We start from the raw sequence: 14,778 nt of genomic DNA on the forward strand, positions 1-14,778 counted from the left end.
CTGTGCCAGACAGCCGGCGCTGGCGGCAGGGCTGCGCCAGCGGGAAATGAGAGCAAAAGAAAACGCTCCTGACGTGGAGAATACGCAAAACTTCACCTTGTAGTCTCCCGCTTCTCGGTAGCCTTGTCCGAGGGCGGGAGCTCCCCTGGCAGCTGCCCGGCCGGGACAGCCAAGGCGCTTCAAAGCCCCGCTCCGAGCCGGCCGGGGCTGTCCGAGCCCCAGCCGCTGCCCGTGACCTCTTCCTCGGACAAACCAAACTAAACATCCTTCACCTTGGCTCGGTTCCCCCTCGGCGCAGGGCCGGCGGCTGACACCGGCCGGGCGGGAAGCCGAGCCGGCTGGGCTGCGGGCCGCTGCCAGCGCCGGGCCTGGCCGGCCGGGGCGGGGCGGGGCGGGGCGGGGCGGGGGGGCCCCGCTGCTCCGCGCCCGTCGCGCGTCCCACACCTGCGCCCGGGGCCGCCGAGCTCCGCCCGGGCCTCCCGCTGCTCCCCGCCGCCGCGCGGTGGCGCCATCGCACCGGAGAGCGCTGCGGGTGCCCCGCGCCGCGCACCGGGCAGCGCCCCCCCACTCCACCCCCCCCCCCCGCCCCGCCCCGGGCAGGGCGGCGGCACCGCCGGGGGAGGGGGCGGCGTGAGCCCCCCGGGACGAGTGCCGAGGCGCGGCTGTTCCCCGCGGCGCGGTGGCGGCTGCCCGGGGGGCCGCCGTCGGGCGGGAGTCGGAGGAGGAGCCCCGGCGGCGGCGGGCGGCAGAGGCGCGTATGGAGCGGCCGGGGAGCAACGCGAGCTGCCCGGGCTGCCGGCTGGACGGGGGTCCGTCGGCGCGGGCCGCCACCGCCCTGGCAGCCGTGCTCATCTTCACCATCGTGGTGGACGTGCTGGGCAACGCGCTGGTCATCCTCTCGGTGCTGAGGAACAAGAAGCTCCGCAACGCCGGTGAGCGCGGGGCGGGCGCGGGGGGCGGCGCGGCTGCGCTGCCAACTTGCCGGCGGCGGGCGGAGCGGAGCGGCACAGTACCGCACCGCGCCCGGGGCTCCGCCGGCCCGGCCCCGCACGGCGGTGGCTGCCCGCTCCCGGTGGGGTAGGAGCCTGTGGGGGTCGGCGGGCAGGACCGCAGCCCCCTCTCCTTAGCCCCGGAGCGGTACCGGGGTGGCGAGTTGCCGCTGAGCCAGAGCAGCGCCCGCTCGTCTCTTCTCTCCGGTGACCCGAGTTGCCGCGGGGGTTCCCGACGCGCTGTCTGTCTGTCCCGTGTCGCTGCTTCTGTCCTCCAACTTCTCGGAACTCGTGTCTCGCAGAGGCAGCCGCCAGCCCAGGAGCCCGAACGCAGCCCGGCCGCAGGTAAAGCCGCCTTCCCACAGCCGGGAGCGCGCTGGGGCGGAGCGGGGGAGCAGGACCTGGGCCGGGGGACTCCGGGGCCGGGGTCCGGTGCAGGGGAGGACCGCTCGTATTTTTAGGACGAGCCTATCGTACCGCTGAACGGTGGCTTTTACGCCCCAGCCCTGCAAGAGTTTTAGCGTTTCCATCTAAAAACGGCTGTGCGTTACCTGACCGGCTGGAAGTAGAGAGAAGGTTTCCCGTGGGGGGTTTTCCCCCCCGTGTTTTTTCCCGTGGGTTTTTTTTCCCGCGGATAACTTTAAAGTCTGTATGTTGATCTCCCCGATGAACTAATCCAGGAAAGCTGTTAAAGTTGATATTGATATTAACCTTTTTATAGAAGGCTGCGTTTTGTGAGGGGGGGGTAATTTTTCTTTGACTTCCAAGTCTTGTTGTTTTGGCAAAGGAGCCACACGGGATAGAGATTTTAACGCAGAAATAACACTGGATAGAAGTTGCTCCGTACGAGTTTGGAGCAGCCTGTGCTGTGCTGCTTACAATGCACCGCAGAGTATGTGTGTTAAGGATGCGCCGCTGCCTGCTCTCACTGAGCGAGACACAAAGGGAACCTCAGCTTTATAGCTTGTAAAAGGGTTTTAATGAAATACCTCCCGTGTTTGTGATGTGTAAGAACAAACATGTAACGTTCTGGAGATACTGATCCCTTGGTGTCTCTCTCTGTGAATATGGAGTAACTCAATGGAGTTCGGCAAAAGGAGCTGATGGGTAAAACTGATGGGATGATATCCCCCCCAGTGCCTTTAATACTTAATTGATCGATTAAGGATAGCACACAAACAGCTATTGGCTGGGACAGGCTATTGGCTGGATGCAGTGACCTCAGCCAGTGAGTTGCTCTCAAACTGGTGCACGAAGCGCAGCCCATTGTATCCACAATACCCCAACATGCCGTACTGGGTTTATGAGAACTTCAGTATAGTTGGGAAAGGTGTTTTCCATTCCCCTCACATTTACTTTACAGTGTGAGCGCTGCAAGCTTGTGGCCAGCTGTTCTGGGAAACAAAACCAGAGACACCCTGCCCTCATCCCCAAGTTAACGAGCAGTTTGTGCTATCTGGCTGAGAGTTTCAGATCTGCTTGCTGTTCAGTTGGCTTTATCACCTTTCAAATTGTTAATCACCTGCATGCGTTTCATGTCTCAAGGCTGCCTCTGCTGTGAGGTGGGTTAAAGTTGGGCAGCAGCCGGGGAGAAGTCCTGCAAGCAAGGAGTTTCTCTCTGCTCATGTTTGAACCTACCCTAAGGCAGTCAAAGAAATGAAAAGGGCACTGGTTATGGATGTGTCAGCTCTTCCCAAATCCTGGAAGCACCTAGCCCTCTGGTTCTGGAGCAAGCTCGCAGGAAAGTTAGTTGAGAGGCCAGCTGCAAGGTTGTCCAGCTGGAGATAAAACTATCGCTAGGATAAGCTGGATACAGGCTCTATGTGGAACTGGCAGTGCTTCAGAGGCTGTGCTGGGTGATCACTCTTGTGTGAATGGGGTTTTTGGACCTCTCTCCAGGGCTTGGCATGTCAGCACCTCTGTGCAGCCTGTAGCTACAATGGGCAGGGAGTGCAGCTGTCGAGCAGGGTACCAAGGTAGCAGGTACCAAGGAGTACCCTTGCTGGTGCAGTAAACTGCCTGGAAAACAGCAGCAGCTGCCCAGAGGTGAATGAGCAGCAGGAGGCGAGTGAGGCCTGTGGACAGAGGAAATCCAAATTCACGGGGTGCCCCAGACCTCCTGCATGATGACAGTTCACATCCCTGGTTGGTTGTTCAGCCAGGTGTGCTGAAGAGCTGCCAGCAGCAAGCTTTCCCACAGTAACATCCAGCTACCTGGACACTTGGAGTTGCTCATACGGTTCACAGTGTGGGACATCTAAATGGATGAGGGCAAAGGGAATGGGGAACAGCTCTGCTCCTCTGGCAGGAGTGATGTCTGTGTGTCTTTATGGGGAAGCAGGTGAATGTTTTTGGCATCTGAAAGCCTTCAAAGAGCTGGTCACCCTGCTCTCCTTGCACTGCTGGAGTTGAAAACCAAAACATTTGAACTCTAAAACTGTCCAAGAGAAATCACCGCGCTTGGCTTTCCGTCTGTGAAGGTGTAACGTGCATCGGGCGGGTGTTGGTGTGCCCTGTGTAGTTACTGGGAGGTGCTCGGGCTGTTCAGCGCTGATTAAGACCTGTGTAGAACAGGCTATGAGTGAGTTGTGTGTTACGTGGCATGTGTGAAGGCTGCTGGCATGGCTGTGTCTGCAGCTTAGTAAACTCAATGGATGAGTGTGAAAATCTGCGCTACAGCCAGCCGGTGTGTTTGGTGAATTAGCCTGCTCTTTGGGTGCAGGCTCTGGAAGTGCCCGTCCCTCTCCTGAACTCGCTGCAATCTTGGGCACGTAGCCAGAGTGTGAAACCCTGAAACCCTCCTCTCCCACCAGTGCTGCCTGGAGCTTTGCCTGGGGAGAGGGATTTCTGCTGCCTCGTGGGCCCGCTTCCCTCATGGGAACGTCCCTGCGGGGCACTGAAACCTCTGTGGGGGTGGGCAGCTCAGGTATAGCTCTAACGAGGTCACTGGGCTCCACTGGCTTTTAATCCCCTGGATATAGGCTGTACAGTGAGGGTTGCACAGCGCTGGGGGTTTTGTTCTTCGACTGTCACGCCGGCCCAAGTCAAGTGTCACACACGAGTCTGCCTGTATTATGTCAACACGCTTACCTTTGTCAGCCGAATGCGTGCCCTTAGAAGAAATACCAGATCGCTTTGACAAGGTCCCTGACCAGAAAACTGTGTTGAGTGGCACTAATTGTGTCTCCATCTCTGGGTGCTGGCTGTTCCCCGCCTCTGCCAGGGACCGCGGGCCGGGTAACCAGCCTGTGCTTCCTGGGTCAGCCCATTCGCCCTCTGGAAGCATTGGCACAGTCCTCAGTTTTTGTTTGCTCGAGTGGGGATTTTTATTTATTGTTCCAAGACCTCTGGAACTTCCTGGCTGGCCTGGGACATGTTTTTCTGTTCGTTGTTTTATTTAAAAGTCAATGTTAGGGCTGTGGCCAGCTCCTTTCTACACTCTGACGTGCAGGTTTTCTGGTTGCAGATGTGAAAAATGGTTAGCAGGTGGTGTTGGGCATCTTCCCAGCTCCTCCTGGAATTCAGAGGATTTTGTTGTAGCTGACACATAAGTCACTCTTCTCTGCAAAGATAGAGAGTTATGGTTATACTTTCTGCATCTTCCCTATCGGGATAGTTTCCCAGCATTTTCCCAGGGGGGTGTGGAGTCTCCTCCTCTGGAGATATTCAAGACCCGTCTGGACACCAACCTGTGTGATGTGTCCTAGGGACCCTGCTTTGGCAGGGAGGTTGGACCTGATGATCTCTGGAGGTCCCTTCCAACCCCTACAATTCTGTGATTCTGTGATTTTTTTTTTTTTTTTAGCATCAAGCCTATCCTATTGACAGGCGGCTGCTTTTTTCCCAATACACCTCTTCCCATTTGCTTTCAGATATCTTTAAACTTTCTTTATGAAACATGTTGATTTCCAGCTACTGATTTTACAGTGTTTTTTGTATTTGTGGCATATTTTATTTATCTTGTAATTTGGCTTTTGTCTTTAAAAATTTCTGATTTAAAACCAACTAAACTTTGTTTGAATGTAGCATTGCTTTGTTTTCTTGGTTGGGTTTTATTTTGAGGAAAGGAGGGTTCTACTAAGGCATCTTTAAACATCTCAAGTGTTGTCACATTTGCTTATATTTATGTGTTTTCTCTCAGTTATTTTTGTCTGACTGTCTCTAGCTTTGGGAAACTGACCCCTTAAAGATATTGTGTTGGACCACATTCCGTTTCCTTATCTCAGATGCAGTTGAGAGCTGTGATTGGTTTTCTTCCAATTCCTGCAGGATTTCCTTGTCCTAGAAAGCTATCTATTACATGTAGGTGTGTGGAGACACTTTTTTTTAAAAAAATTATTTATTTTCCTATTTTTTTTAGCACCACAAATCCTCCAGCATCTGCCAGCAGCCTGAAATGACATCTTTTCTTTCTGTGTAGATGCTTCAGGAGCTGCTCTTCTGTTGTGCTGATTCATTTGCCTGCAGCAAACTCCCACCAGTGTTTCTGATTTACCCAGCCTTGATCCTCTGACATTTTGGGGACTCTGCAGCAGGTGCCCTGGCTTTCTGGTGGGCTCTGTGGAGGGAGTGGGGTTGTGTGTCAGTGCAGCCCTTTGAAGGCTGCTGGGACTTTAGGACACCCTGGAGCTGCACCCCTTTCCCTGCGTCCTCTGAGGTAGAAGGGGACACCAGGCACCCCTTCCTCTTCAATGGGCATGGGTGCCCATGACATCAGATGGGTGAGCTGCTGGCAAATGGTCTCCCTGTCGCTTCTCTGCTGTTGGTGGGGAATAACCCACGTCAGCATTTGCTTTTTGTTTCATTATTGAGTTGCTCAACTGGATGGCGATGGATGTGCCATGTGAAGCTGACTGCCAGCGGTGCTCCCTGTGCCACCAGCCACGCAGCTAGGGCTGCGTGGCTGGTGGCACAGGGAGCATCGCTGGCAGCCATGGGCTGCGTGGCTGGTGCGGAGAAGCTGTTGAAGTGGTTGGTTGTGTGAGCAGCAGGGGTGTCCCCTGGGTGCAGCTTTGGGAGCGGAGGCGCAGGCGTGCTGGGTGGGGATGTGTCTGTTGGTCGGTGCCTGTGTCCCTCGGCTGCAGCCCCTGTGCCTGTGGCAGGTGGGGGCTTCACAGGAGGTGGGAGAAGTGGGAGCAGCCGCGGGGTTTCACCTGCGGGAAAATGAATTTGGGTTCAGGTACAGCCTGAGCTGGAAGAGCAGCAGCGTGAAGGGAGCAACAGTCGTGACCTGGCTTTTCCTAGGAGGAGATGCGCATGCTGGGACACGGAGGAAGAGCCCTTTGCTCTGTCCGCGTCGCAGCCGCCGGGCACAGCCCCATCCCTGGGCTGGTTTGGAGAGGTCTGTGGCAGCATCACCTTCGCGTGCCCCCGTGGTGGTGGGGATTCAGGCCGGGTTCCCACACGGACCTTGCAGGTGTCTCCTCCCAGCCCCGAGCGCCGGGCTCCTCCTGGGCTGCGTGAGCGGCGAGGTGCCCCGAGTGAGGAGGAGGAGGAGGAGGAGGAGGAGGAGGCGGCTGGGCGCTGCCATGCGGCTCGGAGCGGTGTTCCCGGCCCCTCGCGGTGCGGCTCCCACGCTGCGCTCTGGGAGCTCCGGAGGAAGCGGCGGCTCATTCCGGCGGCAGCGCGGAGTGGTTTCCCGCGTCAGAAATACTCCTAAATGGGTATTTCGTACAGCTCCGCCGGGCATCCCCAGGAGGCTCCATCCCATCAGCAGAGGTCAAAGCCATCACCTTTTTTTTCCCCCTATTTTTGCAGGACAAACCCCCACCCCTCCCCGTGCTGCTTACAGATCATGTGGATGGGATGATTTTTATTTGTGCTGGATCTCGGGACCCCCTCTTTGTGAAACTTTGCTGAACTTCCAGAAGAAACCTCTCTTCCCCCCCTCTCCCACGACACGCTGGATTTCAGGATGCCCCCCTGTTTGGAGCAGGGCTTGGACACAGCACTCTGAGTTGTGGATGTGCAGCTGGGGGACAGAGCTAAAATACCACTAGTCACTTGGCAAGTGAGCAGGGCTCAGCACGTGCTTGGGGTGCACCCACAGTCTGGTGGCCAGATGGCATGTGGTCAAGCCAGGGCTGTATGATAAACGTAGGATTTCAGAGCAATGAATCCAATTTCCACTAGAAACAGTGATTCTGGCATTTCCCATCTGAGGAATATTTGTCTGTGGTGTTCACCAAGAGTTTTGTTACGTGTTGGTGCAGGTCTCAATGCAGCTCAAATCAGTTGGAACAAAATTCCTCTGATTAGGAGGACCTGCATCTCATACCCTGGCCCCAGCAGGGCCGGGCTATGGACCCAAACAAGAGTTGGCAAGCCAGGTTCAGCCTGGTGCTGAGCCACCTTTCTCCCTCTCTGGATCCTCCCAACCTGTTTTTGCCCTTCCTTGCCTTTAGCAAAGGCTCTTTTTTTTCCCTTTCAGACCCAAAAAGCGTTACTGCCCCAGGACTTGATGTTCCTGCAAGATTTGGAGAGCCAAGTACTGGCTTAGATAATAGCAAATAATTAATTATCTTACAGACAGTCCTTCAACACAAGCTGGAACGAGTTTCAGGAAGAGAGAAGGTGGGCATATGTGCTCAAAGTAGCTGTTCCCTCTATGACTTGTGGAGTGATTAATTAAAAGGCTTAAAAAGACAGCTACCACGTGATGGCCTATAAATAAAATGGAAATGAATTCAGAGATGGCTTTTGTTTGCTTATTTTTTTTCGTTTTTGCATTTTCATTGCACTTTGTTTGCTTTTCTTTCTCTGTGCAGGATGTTTAATCCCTTCCAAGTCCATCCCACAGCAGAGAGCAGGGTGGAGGAGGACAAGACCATCCCCTGGACTGGTTGACAGGGAGGAGGCTGTGACACAGTCCCAGGACACTCCTGTCCTTGAGAGCCCTGGCATAATGAGATTGCTCTTTGTGGACAATGTGGAAGGGAACCTGTGGCGAGGCTTTCTCATGTGTAACTCTTCTCATTCCCAAAAGCTGGAGTGAGTATCAGTGAGCCCCTGTCTTCTGAGACTGCTCACTGCATCTCTTCTGTTGGCAGATCTCAGATCTTGCTGTGCTGAGCGATCCCCAGCGTCACCTTCAGATGTGATGTTTGCAAATGCTGCCGTGGCTTTGGGCAACTGAGGTCCAGCAGCCCAGGGTCTTACTTGCCCTGAATCTTTGCTTGTCTTTTGGCTTAGATGCAACATTTGTGGACCTGGCCTTGGTCTTGGGGGAATTTTGGCACCACTGAGCTGGAAGCTGGAGCTGCTGGGGAACGAGAGTGTCACGGCTTGGATCCCAGGCCAGCATGTAAGGACCCAGGCAGAGGTGGGTTTAGTGAGGCCTGGGGCAGGAGAAGCAGCTGAATTTATGAGGAACAGCTGAAGGAACTAGGGTTGTTTAGCCTGGAGAAGAGGAGGCTGAAGGGAGATCTTGTTGCTCTCTACAACTGCCTGAAAGGTGGTTGTAGTGAGGTGGGGGTTGATCTCTTCTCCCAAGTAACTAGCAATAGGATGGGAGGAAATGGCCTCAAGTTGCATCAGGAGAGGTTTAGATTGGATATTAGGAAAAATGTCTTCACTGAAAGAGCAGTCAGGCATTGGAATAGGATGCCCAGAGAGGTGGTGGAGTCACCATCCCTGTAGGTGTTAAAAAACCATGTGGATGTGGCACTTCAGGAGGTGGTTTGGTTGGCATGGTGGCATTGGATGTACGGTTTATCTTAGAGGTCTTTTCCAGCATCAAAGATTTCATGAGACTATGATTCCATGAGTGGAATAAGGGAGAATGCTGATGGAGCAGTGAGAATCTGGCTGCAGCAGGAGTGGTGGTGGGATGTGCTGACCACCACCAAAGTGAACAAGGGCAGTAGGATGCTCAGACTGAGCTGCGCCTCTTCCCCATGTTGGGGGGAAAAGGTGGGGAGAGCTGTAGGTTCTGCATGTTGCAGACATTGGTGTTTCACAGTGAGGGCAGGTGGGCTCAAGGGACCTTGATGTCTTCTAGGAGGGAACATAACTGCTCCTGGGTACAGCCTCCAGTTCCCTCGGGCTCTACGAGCCATAAGTTAAATGGAGTCTCATGTATCTCCCCTTACTCCTGGCCCTGTGTCTGGCCTTCAGGTCTCAGCTGTGAGTTTTATTTCTGCAGATATTGGGGTAGAAAGTAGAACAAACTGAACTGTAATGGGGTGGGTGATATCCACAGCAGAGTCATGTTTGGATGCATTAGGAACCGGAGCCCTGGCCCGTGCTGCCAGAGGGTAAGGCTCCCTGGCAGCCAGGCAGGAGGGAGCTGCCTCCCAGCCCTGTGACAACGGCACGGTCCCTGCTGGGCATGGGCTCAAGAGCCCAGATGGGGGGCACAGGGCTCTCTTGTGGCTGTAGCTCTGCCCTACCTGTGAGGGGTTTCAGAAGGGATGGGTTTAGGGAGAAGAGGTGTTTTCCAGGACTTCCCAGTGACTTCTGCTGGATGACTAGCTTGTTTTCCCGTGTGCTGAGGGGTGAGGAGAGCCTATCCATTTAGGTGACCTTGGCAGCTGAAGCCAGCCCTGGTGCTTGCACATGGACATGGAGGTTTGTGCAGCGAGCAGGAGGTATGGAAGATAAGAGGGAGTGAAGGACTAGGGTCTGGGGGTGTGGGAATGGGTTTGGCTTCTGCTTTTAGGGTGGAACTGCTGCTTATTCTCTTGCTTGTGTCTGCTGGCCAGTTTCAGTGACAGGAGCTGTATAGTTCTCATTGTCCTACCAGTTCTTTGGACGTGAGTCCCATCTGCAGGCTGCTGAAAGGCTCCTGCCTGGCCTCTTGGTGTTGTGCATTTGCCCTTCCAACACGCTTACCAGCAGCCAGCTTCTGGGCTGCTTGGGGCAACGGCTCGAAGGAGAGCAGAGTCACACCAGTACTGGCCGGAGGGATTGGGACTTGCCTGTGTGGAGGCCAAGGGAAGAGATGATGGGAGCTGTGTTTTGAGGCACGCTGACGGAGGAGGGAAGGATTTGGGACACTGGGAGAGGCGTGCAAGGCTCCTGCTCCTGTCCCTGAGGGAACGGTGAGGCGGGGATGGCAGTCAGTTTCCAAGTAAAATCTAGTGTTGTTCTTGGCTGTTTCCTAGGAAAATGGATTATACCATATTCAAAATATTCACTCCTGGATTTAATAATATTGTGAAAATAACTTTAATGTATTTCTTTCAGAACCTTATGGTATTCCATGGAAATACTGTCTGTTTATCTGCTGGGGTTGCCAAGCAGATACTCCAAAGCCAGTGTTCATGCAAGTCACTGCTCTTTTAAATAGAGGGGGAGAACAATAGCCCGTGTTGGCAGCTTTTGCTCCATGCAGTCTGAGGACAACGGCTGTGCATTGTACCATTCACTACCTGCAGCTTTTCACAACGTTTCCTGGGTCATATACCTGTGTTGACATCACTAGGGAGGTGCCTTGGGGAGCAGTGCCAGGGCTGAGCATTTAGTAGTCTTCCTCTATGACTTGGCCTTTTCCAGGTTCATTTCTTCTTTGGTCTTTGCACCTATAGAGACTGTTCTTCAGTCTGTACCTCAAGGTCATCCTTCCTCACCCTTTACTTTGAGGTGCTCTAGAACTTTTTTTGGAAGGTTGTGGATAAGCTGGGAAGGTGCTGGAGGACTCCTGATAGTGGCCTCCTGTCTTCTCTGCAGAGCTGGCATGAGCCAGTCCAAATAAAAGAAAAAAAATGTCATATTCTAGCTTTTATCTCTCTCACTCTCCATGGTCCTTGCTCATGCTCCTCTCCCACCTTCGCTCTTCTGACTCTTGGTGGAGGGCAGATCATGTTCGTACTAATGGTATCTGTTAGCATCTGACTGAAAATACACCTGTATCTTCTGAGGTTTGTTCCATTAACTTATTCATGATGACCTCAGCATCTCTATAAACAGCAGCAGCAAAGATGAAGATGAGTTCAAAATCTATCTGTCCTCTGCTCTCCATCACTAGGTTCATCCTGTTTTCTTCCTGGCCTTTACAAAAGTACTGGCACCACCTCTGGACTCTTCATTGCCCTGCTCTGGAGGGAGAAGTTAAGCTAGTGTACAGTTCCCTTCTGTGCAGAGGCAGACATTGTCACACCAGAGATTATATCTGGCTTTTCCAAGGGAAGACCAGAAATGAGAGAAACCTTTTCTGCCATCCCTGAGATGTGCAATACCTGAGTGTTAAGTCAGCCACAAGCTCTGTCTTTATGTCACAGGTTCTAACCAGTCTTTTCTGCTAATCAAAACAGATTAGGTGAAACTAAGTGGACTAAGTGGAAAGCTTGCTGACAAAACCCTTTAAGAGTAGGTGTAGTTGATAGACACTGAAATAATCAGGGATGTTGCAGTGCAGATTGCAGGCTCTGCCTCTCCCATGCTCATCTGTGAGTCTTTCTCTAGGGAAGGCAGAAGTGTGGTGCAAGGACTGGCAGAAAAGGGCAGGTGTGATGGGAGGAGGGAGGACTTGTCTAGTAGAAGGCCGTTGAGCTCACCTCTGCCTCCAAGCAGTCAGTCCTGCCTGCTGAGACTGTTGTGGCCAGAGGTGGGAGTTGCAGCTCTGTGCTGTTCTGGATGGGACCCAAGCTCACAGCCTCTACAGCTGATCTCTTTGCGTTTCTTGCTGTGGAGTGTCTGGGTGTGCAGGGCACAGAGCAGTGCCTTTCTGCGTCTGCCAGCTGGGACCTTGTGTTTTTGGGGTTGACAAACCCAGCCTCTTGCAAGGTGCCCTCTTTCAGGGCACTTTTCACCCTGCTTAGGAGTGGGCTGAACATCTAGGCATATGGAATGGGTTTCTGGTCCTTCAGAGACACACCAGCTTTATCCTCATAGGAAGAAAACAGAGAACTCGTTACTCAATGCACTCGTGTTGGTCCTGACTGGTGCTGTCCAGCCTGTTCTTATAACCCAAGAGCTCACCGGGGACTTCACAGGGCTCTGTGCTCAGGACAGCTGCAGTGAACAATGCGTTCCCACCCTGGTCCAGATGAGCATTAAAAGGTGAGGTGATGCTGTCTGCCACCACCTAGCTAAGTCCTTCTGGATAGCAAGTCAGGGCGGAGGAGCTGGGAACTGTCTTGAGGGAAGACCTAGGTGGGAAAAATAGGGTTTCCCATGCAAGGCAATAAGGGAGTAAAACTGCCTTGCCCTTCCTAATTAGGACAATAGACTAATTAGCTAATGAGAGAAGCCTTCCCAGTGTGGATGTAACATTGGAAGTCAGTTATTAAAAGTCTTGCTAAATCCCAGGCTAAACAAAGCCTTTGAGATCAGTGTGAGAGCAAGAGATAACCGCTGGGTGAACACCAGCATTGTGTCCCTTAGACAGACAGACAGCCGTCTCCACCTTCTCCATGGAGTCTTCAAAATAAGAAATTTGCTCTGGAATAAATTACACAGATACGGGAACAGAGCGATGAGCAAGAACAAACAGGACTTACAGGGAGCTAGATGATTTCAGCCTCTTCATCACAGCACCTCTTCTTCCTTAGTGATATTTTGACTGCAGTTCTTTCATTTGCTGTTCCTTTTTTTTGAGGCAAATTTCTCCCAGAAGAGGCTGGATTTCTTCTGATGGATCATTAGCTTTACGAAACCAGTTGCTACTGCTGAACTGTTCCCATTGCTTTGATGAACCAGTCTTCCACTGTTTTTTCTTAGCTCTGAAAGTGATTCTTTTGCCCATTTGCAACAAATATAGAGAGTCCCACTTTTCCTCCCACATGGAATGAAGACAAATGATCAAATTCTGACATGTTTTTCCTGGAATATGATCCTGGTTTGTTATAAATTCTTCTCTCTTCCTCCCTCCCCTGTTTTTAAACAAGCTTCAGTTCCCAGAAATCAACAAAACTTTCTAACGGGTCTGTCCAAGCAGGTTTTACCCTGTGGTTTAATAATGGACGTGCACCTGTCTCTGCATCTCACTGGTGAGGTTTGCTTGTGACACCTCATTGGTGTCACTGAAGATAAAGGTTGGCAGAGAAGTGGCTCTCGCAGGAGTAGCTTTGGTGTTAAGGGGAGGGTGGCTGTAGTGCAAAGTTGCTGTGTACTGTGGTCCTGTGCTTGTTGCTGTATGGCTGTAGGACTTAGGCAGTACCCCTGTGTTGTAAGGGTCCTTACTGCAAAGCTGGTGAGGTTTTGGGGCAGGCCCTTAGCCACAAGCTGTGGTAAATTCCTCCCAAACTGGGGTGGAGGGTATGCCAGTGAAGAGGAATTGCTGAGCAGCCCTTTGTCTGGTTTGGCTTTCTGCCACAGACATGTAAGACGAATTCATTTTGAAACAGAAGAGCCACGGGTTATTCTGCTCTGTGTCACCCAAGAAAAGCACTTCTTTTTTTGAAGGAGAGAGAGAGAGGCCAATTCCTGCAAAGCATTAATTCTGTGTGTGTCCTTCCACACACCTTTGCTCCTCTAATTCTGCTGAGACTGCTCATTCACTAGCGAACCCAGGAAGGGAGGGGAGAAGTGCTGTGTCTGGGACGTCCAAATGTGTTGGGTGGCTGGCTGCAGGATGAGGGTGCCAGTGTGGGCAAGAGCCTGGCACTGCAGTGCATTTCTCTCCTTGGAAACCCTTTTTGTTCTGATGGGGCTGTTAGAACTCATGGACTTTCCTCACCGTGGGGTTCACGTTGGGTGGCGAATCCTTTTTGAAGTGATTGGGTGGGATTTGAGTTGGCAGCCTGGTGAAGCGCTGTGGGTACCTGCTGGCACAGCGGCATGTGTTGTGGTGTCCTGGCTATAAGGCCACTACCAGAGCACAAATGGGTTTCCCCTCCCATGAGAGGAACAGGTGATTCTAATAGTGATGCAGTTGGGGTGGGGGCTGGTCCCAGGACATGTCCATCCCTGCTGTATCACTTGGTCTGGCAGAGAGGAGCTGGACCTGGCCACGCGTGCTGCTGGCTGCCCACAGAGGCTGCCGTGCTGGTGTTCCCTGCGGGCTGGCTGCCTGACGGCCCCTGGTGCTGGCTGAAGGCTGAGTGCTGCTGCCCTGGAATGCCGACCTGGGAGCTGCCATGCTGCTGGGAACCGTGGGGCTTGCACATCGCTGTCAGGAGCAAAAGGCACTGCCAGTAACGTGTGATGTGATGCCTGTCTGCAGGGTATTGGGTACCCGTCCTGCTCTCCTGCACTGTGCGTTCCTGGGGGCGGGATGATGGGGCAAATGGGGGGGTTCAGGATTGGGGATGACTGTCTCCCTCCTGGGCATCCTAGAGCTCAAAGTACTTGAACATCTCTGCTGTGATGGGGAGATGGGTACTTTGCAGTCATGCTAAAAGGTATGGCATAAAGGGCTTCTGATTTGGCACCTTTTGTCCTTCTGACAGTGCCGGCTTTAAAGCAGGCAAGGGACCTGCTGGGGTGGCCTTGGAGTGCCACAGGAATAGCAACAGGGACACTGGAGTGGAAGTTCCCTGTAAAGTCAGTGAAAGGAGACCCTGAAGCTGCAACGTTACTGAGTTGCAGAACAGATGAAAGTAGCTATTGCTTGAATAGGGCTCCTTTCTCACACCTCTCTGCCTGTGATATTTGTAGCTTTGTCAAAAACAGGTTTCAGTTCCTGTTGTGGAGGGTGAGAGTAATTAGAAAGCTCTTGTGCTGCCTTTCTGGAGAGCTGGGAATAAAACCCAATGCTATTGATATCCCTGACACCAAACTGGGCCCAGCAACTTTTATTCTTCCCCTTTGTGCTTAGGAGAGGATGACAGAAGATTTGAGCTCTTTAGAGCGATGGACAAGCTCTGGCCTGTAACAGGGGCATCCTTTCTTGGGGAGTGCTGCTGGA

The 14,778-nt window shown here is 53.1% G+C and overlaps 1 protein-coding gene across 1 annotated transcript in view; it reads left to right on the top strand.

The window, feature by feature from the left end:
- Nucleotides 1-757: 757 nt before the first annotated feature.
- The window catches only part of GPR50 (G protein-coupled receptor 50), a gene marked incomplete at both ends in the record, with an annotated part of 35,591 nt that continues 21,570 nt past the window's right edge, over nt 758-14,778 (top strand). The window contains one exon of the mRNA XM_084269307.1: nt 758-932. Coding sequence (XP_084125433.1) covers nt 758-932 — 175 coding nt within the window. The remainder of the gene's footprint in view (nt 933-14,778) is intronic.

The sequence above is a fragment of the Gallinula chloropus genome (genome assembly GCF_964237585.1).
Source record: "Gallinula chloropus genome assembly, chromosome: 11".
Taxonomy (NCBI): domain Eukaryota; kingdom Metazoa; phylum Chordata; class Aves; order Gruiformes; family Rallidae; genus Gallinula; species Gallinula chloropus.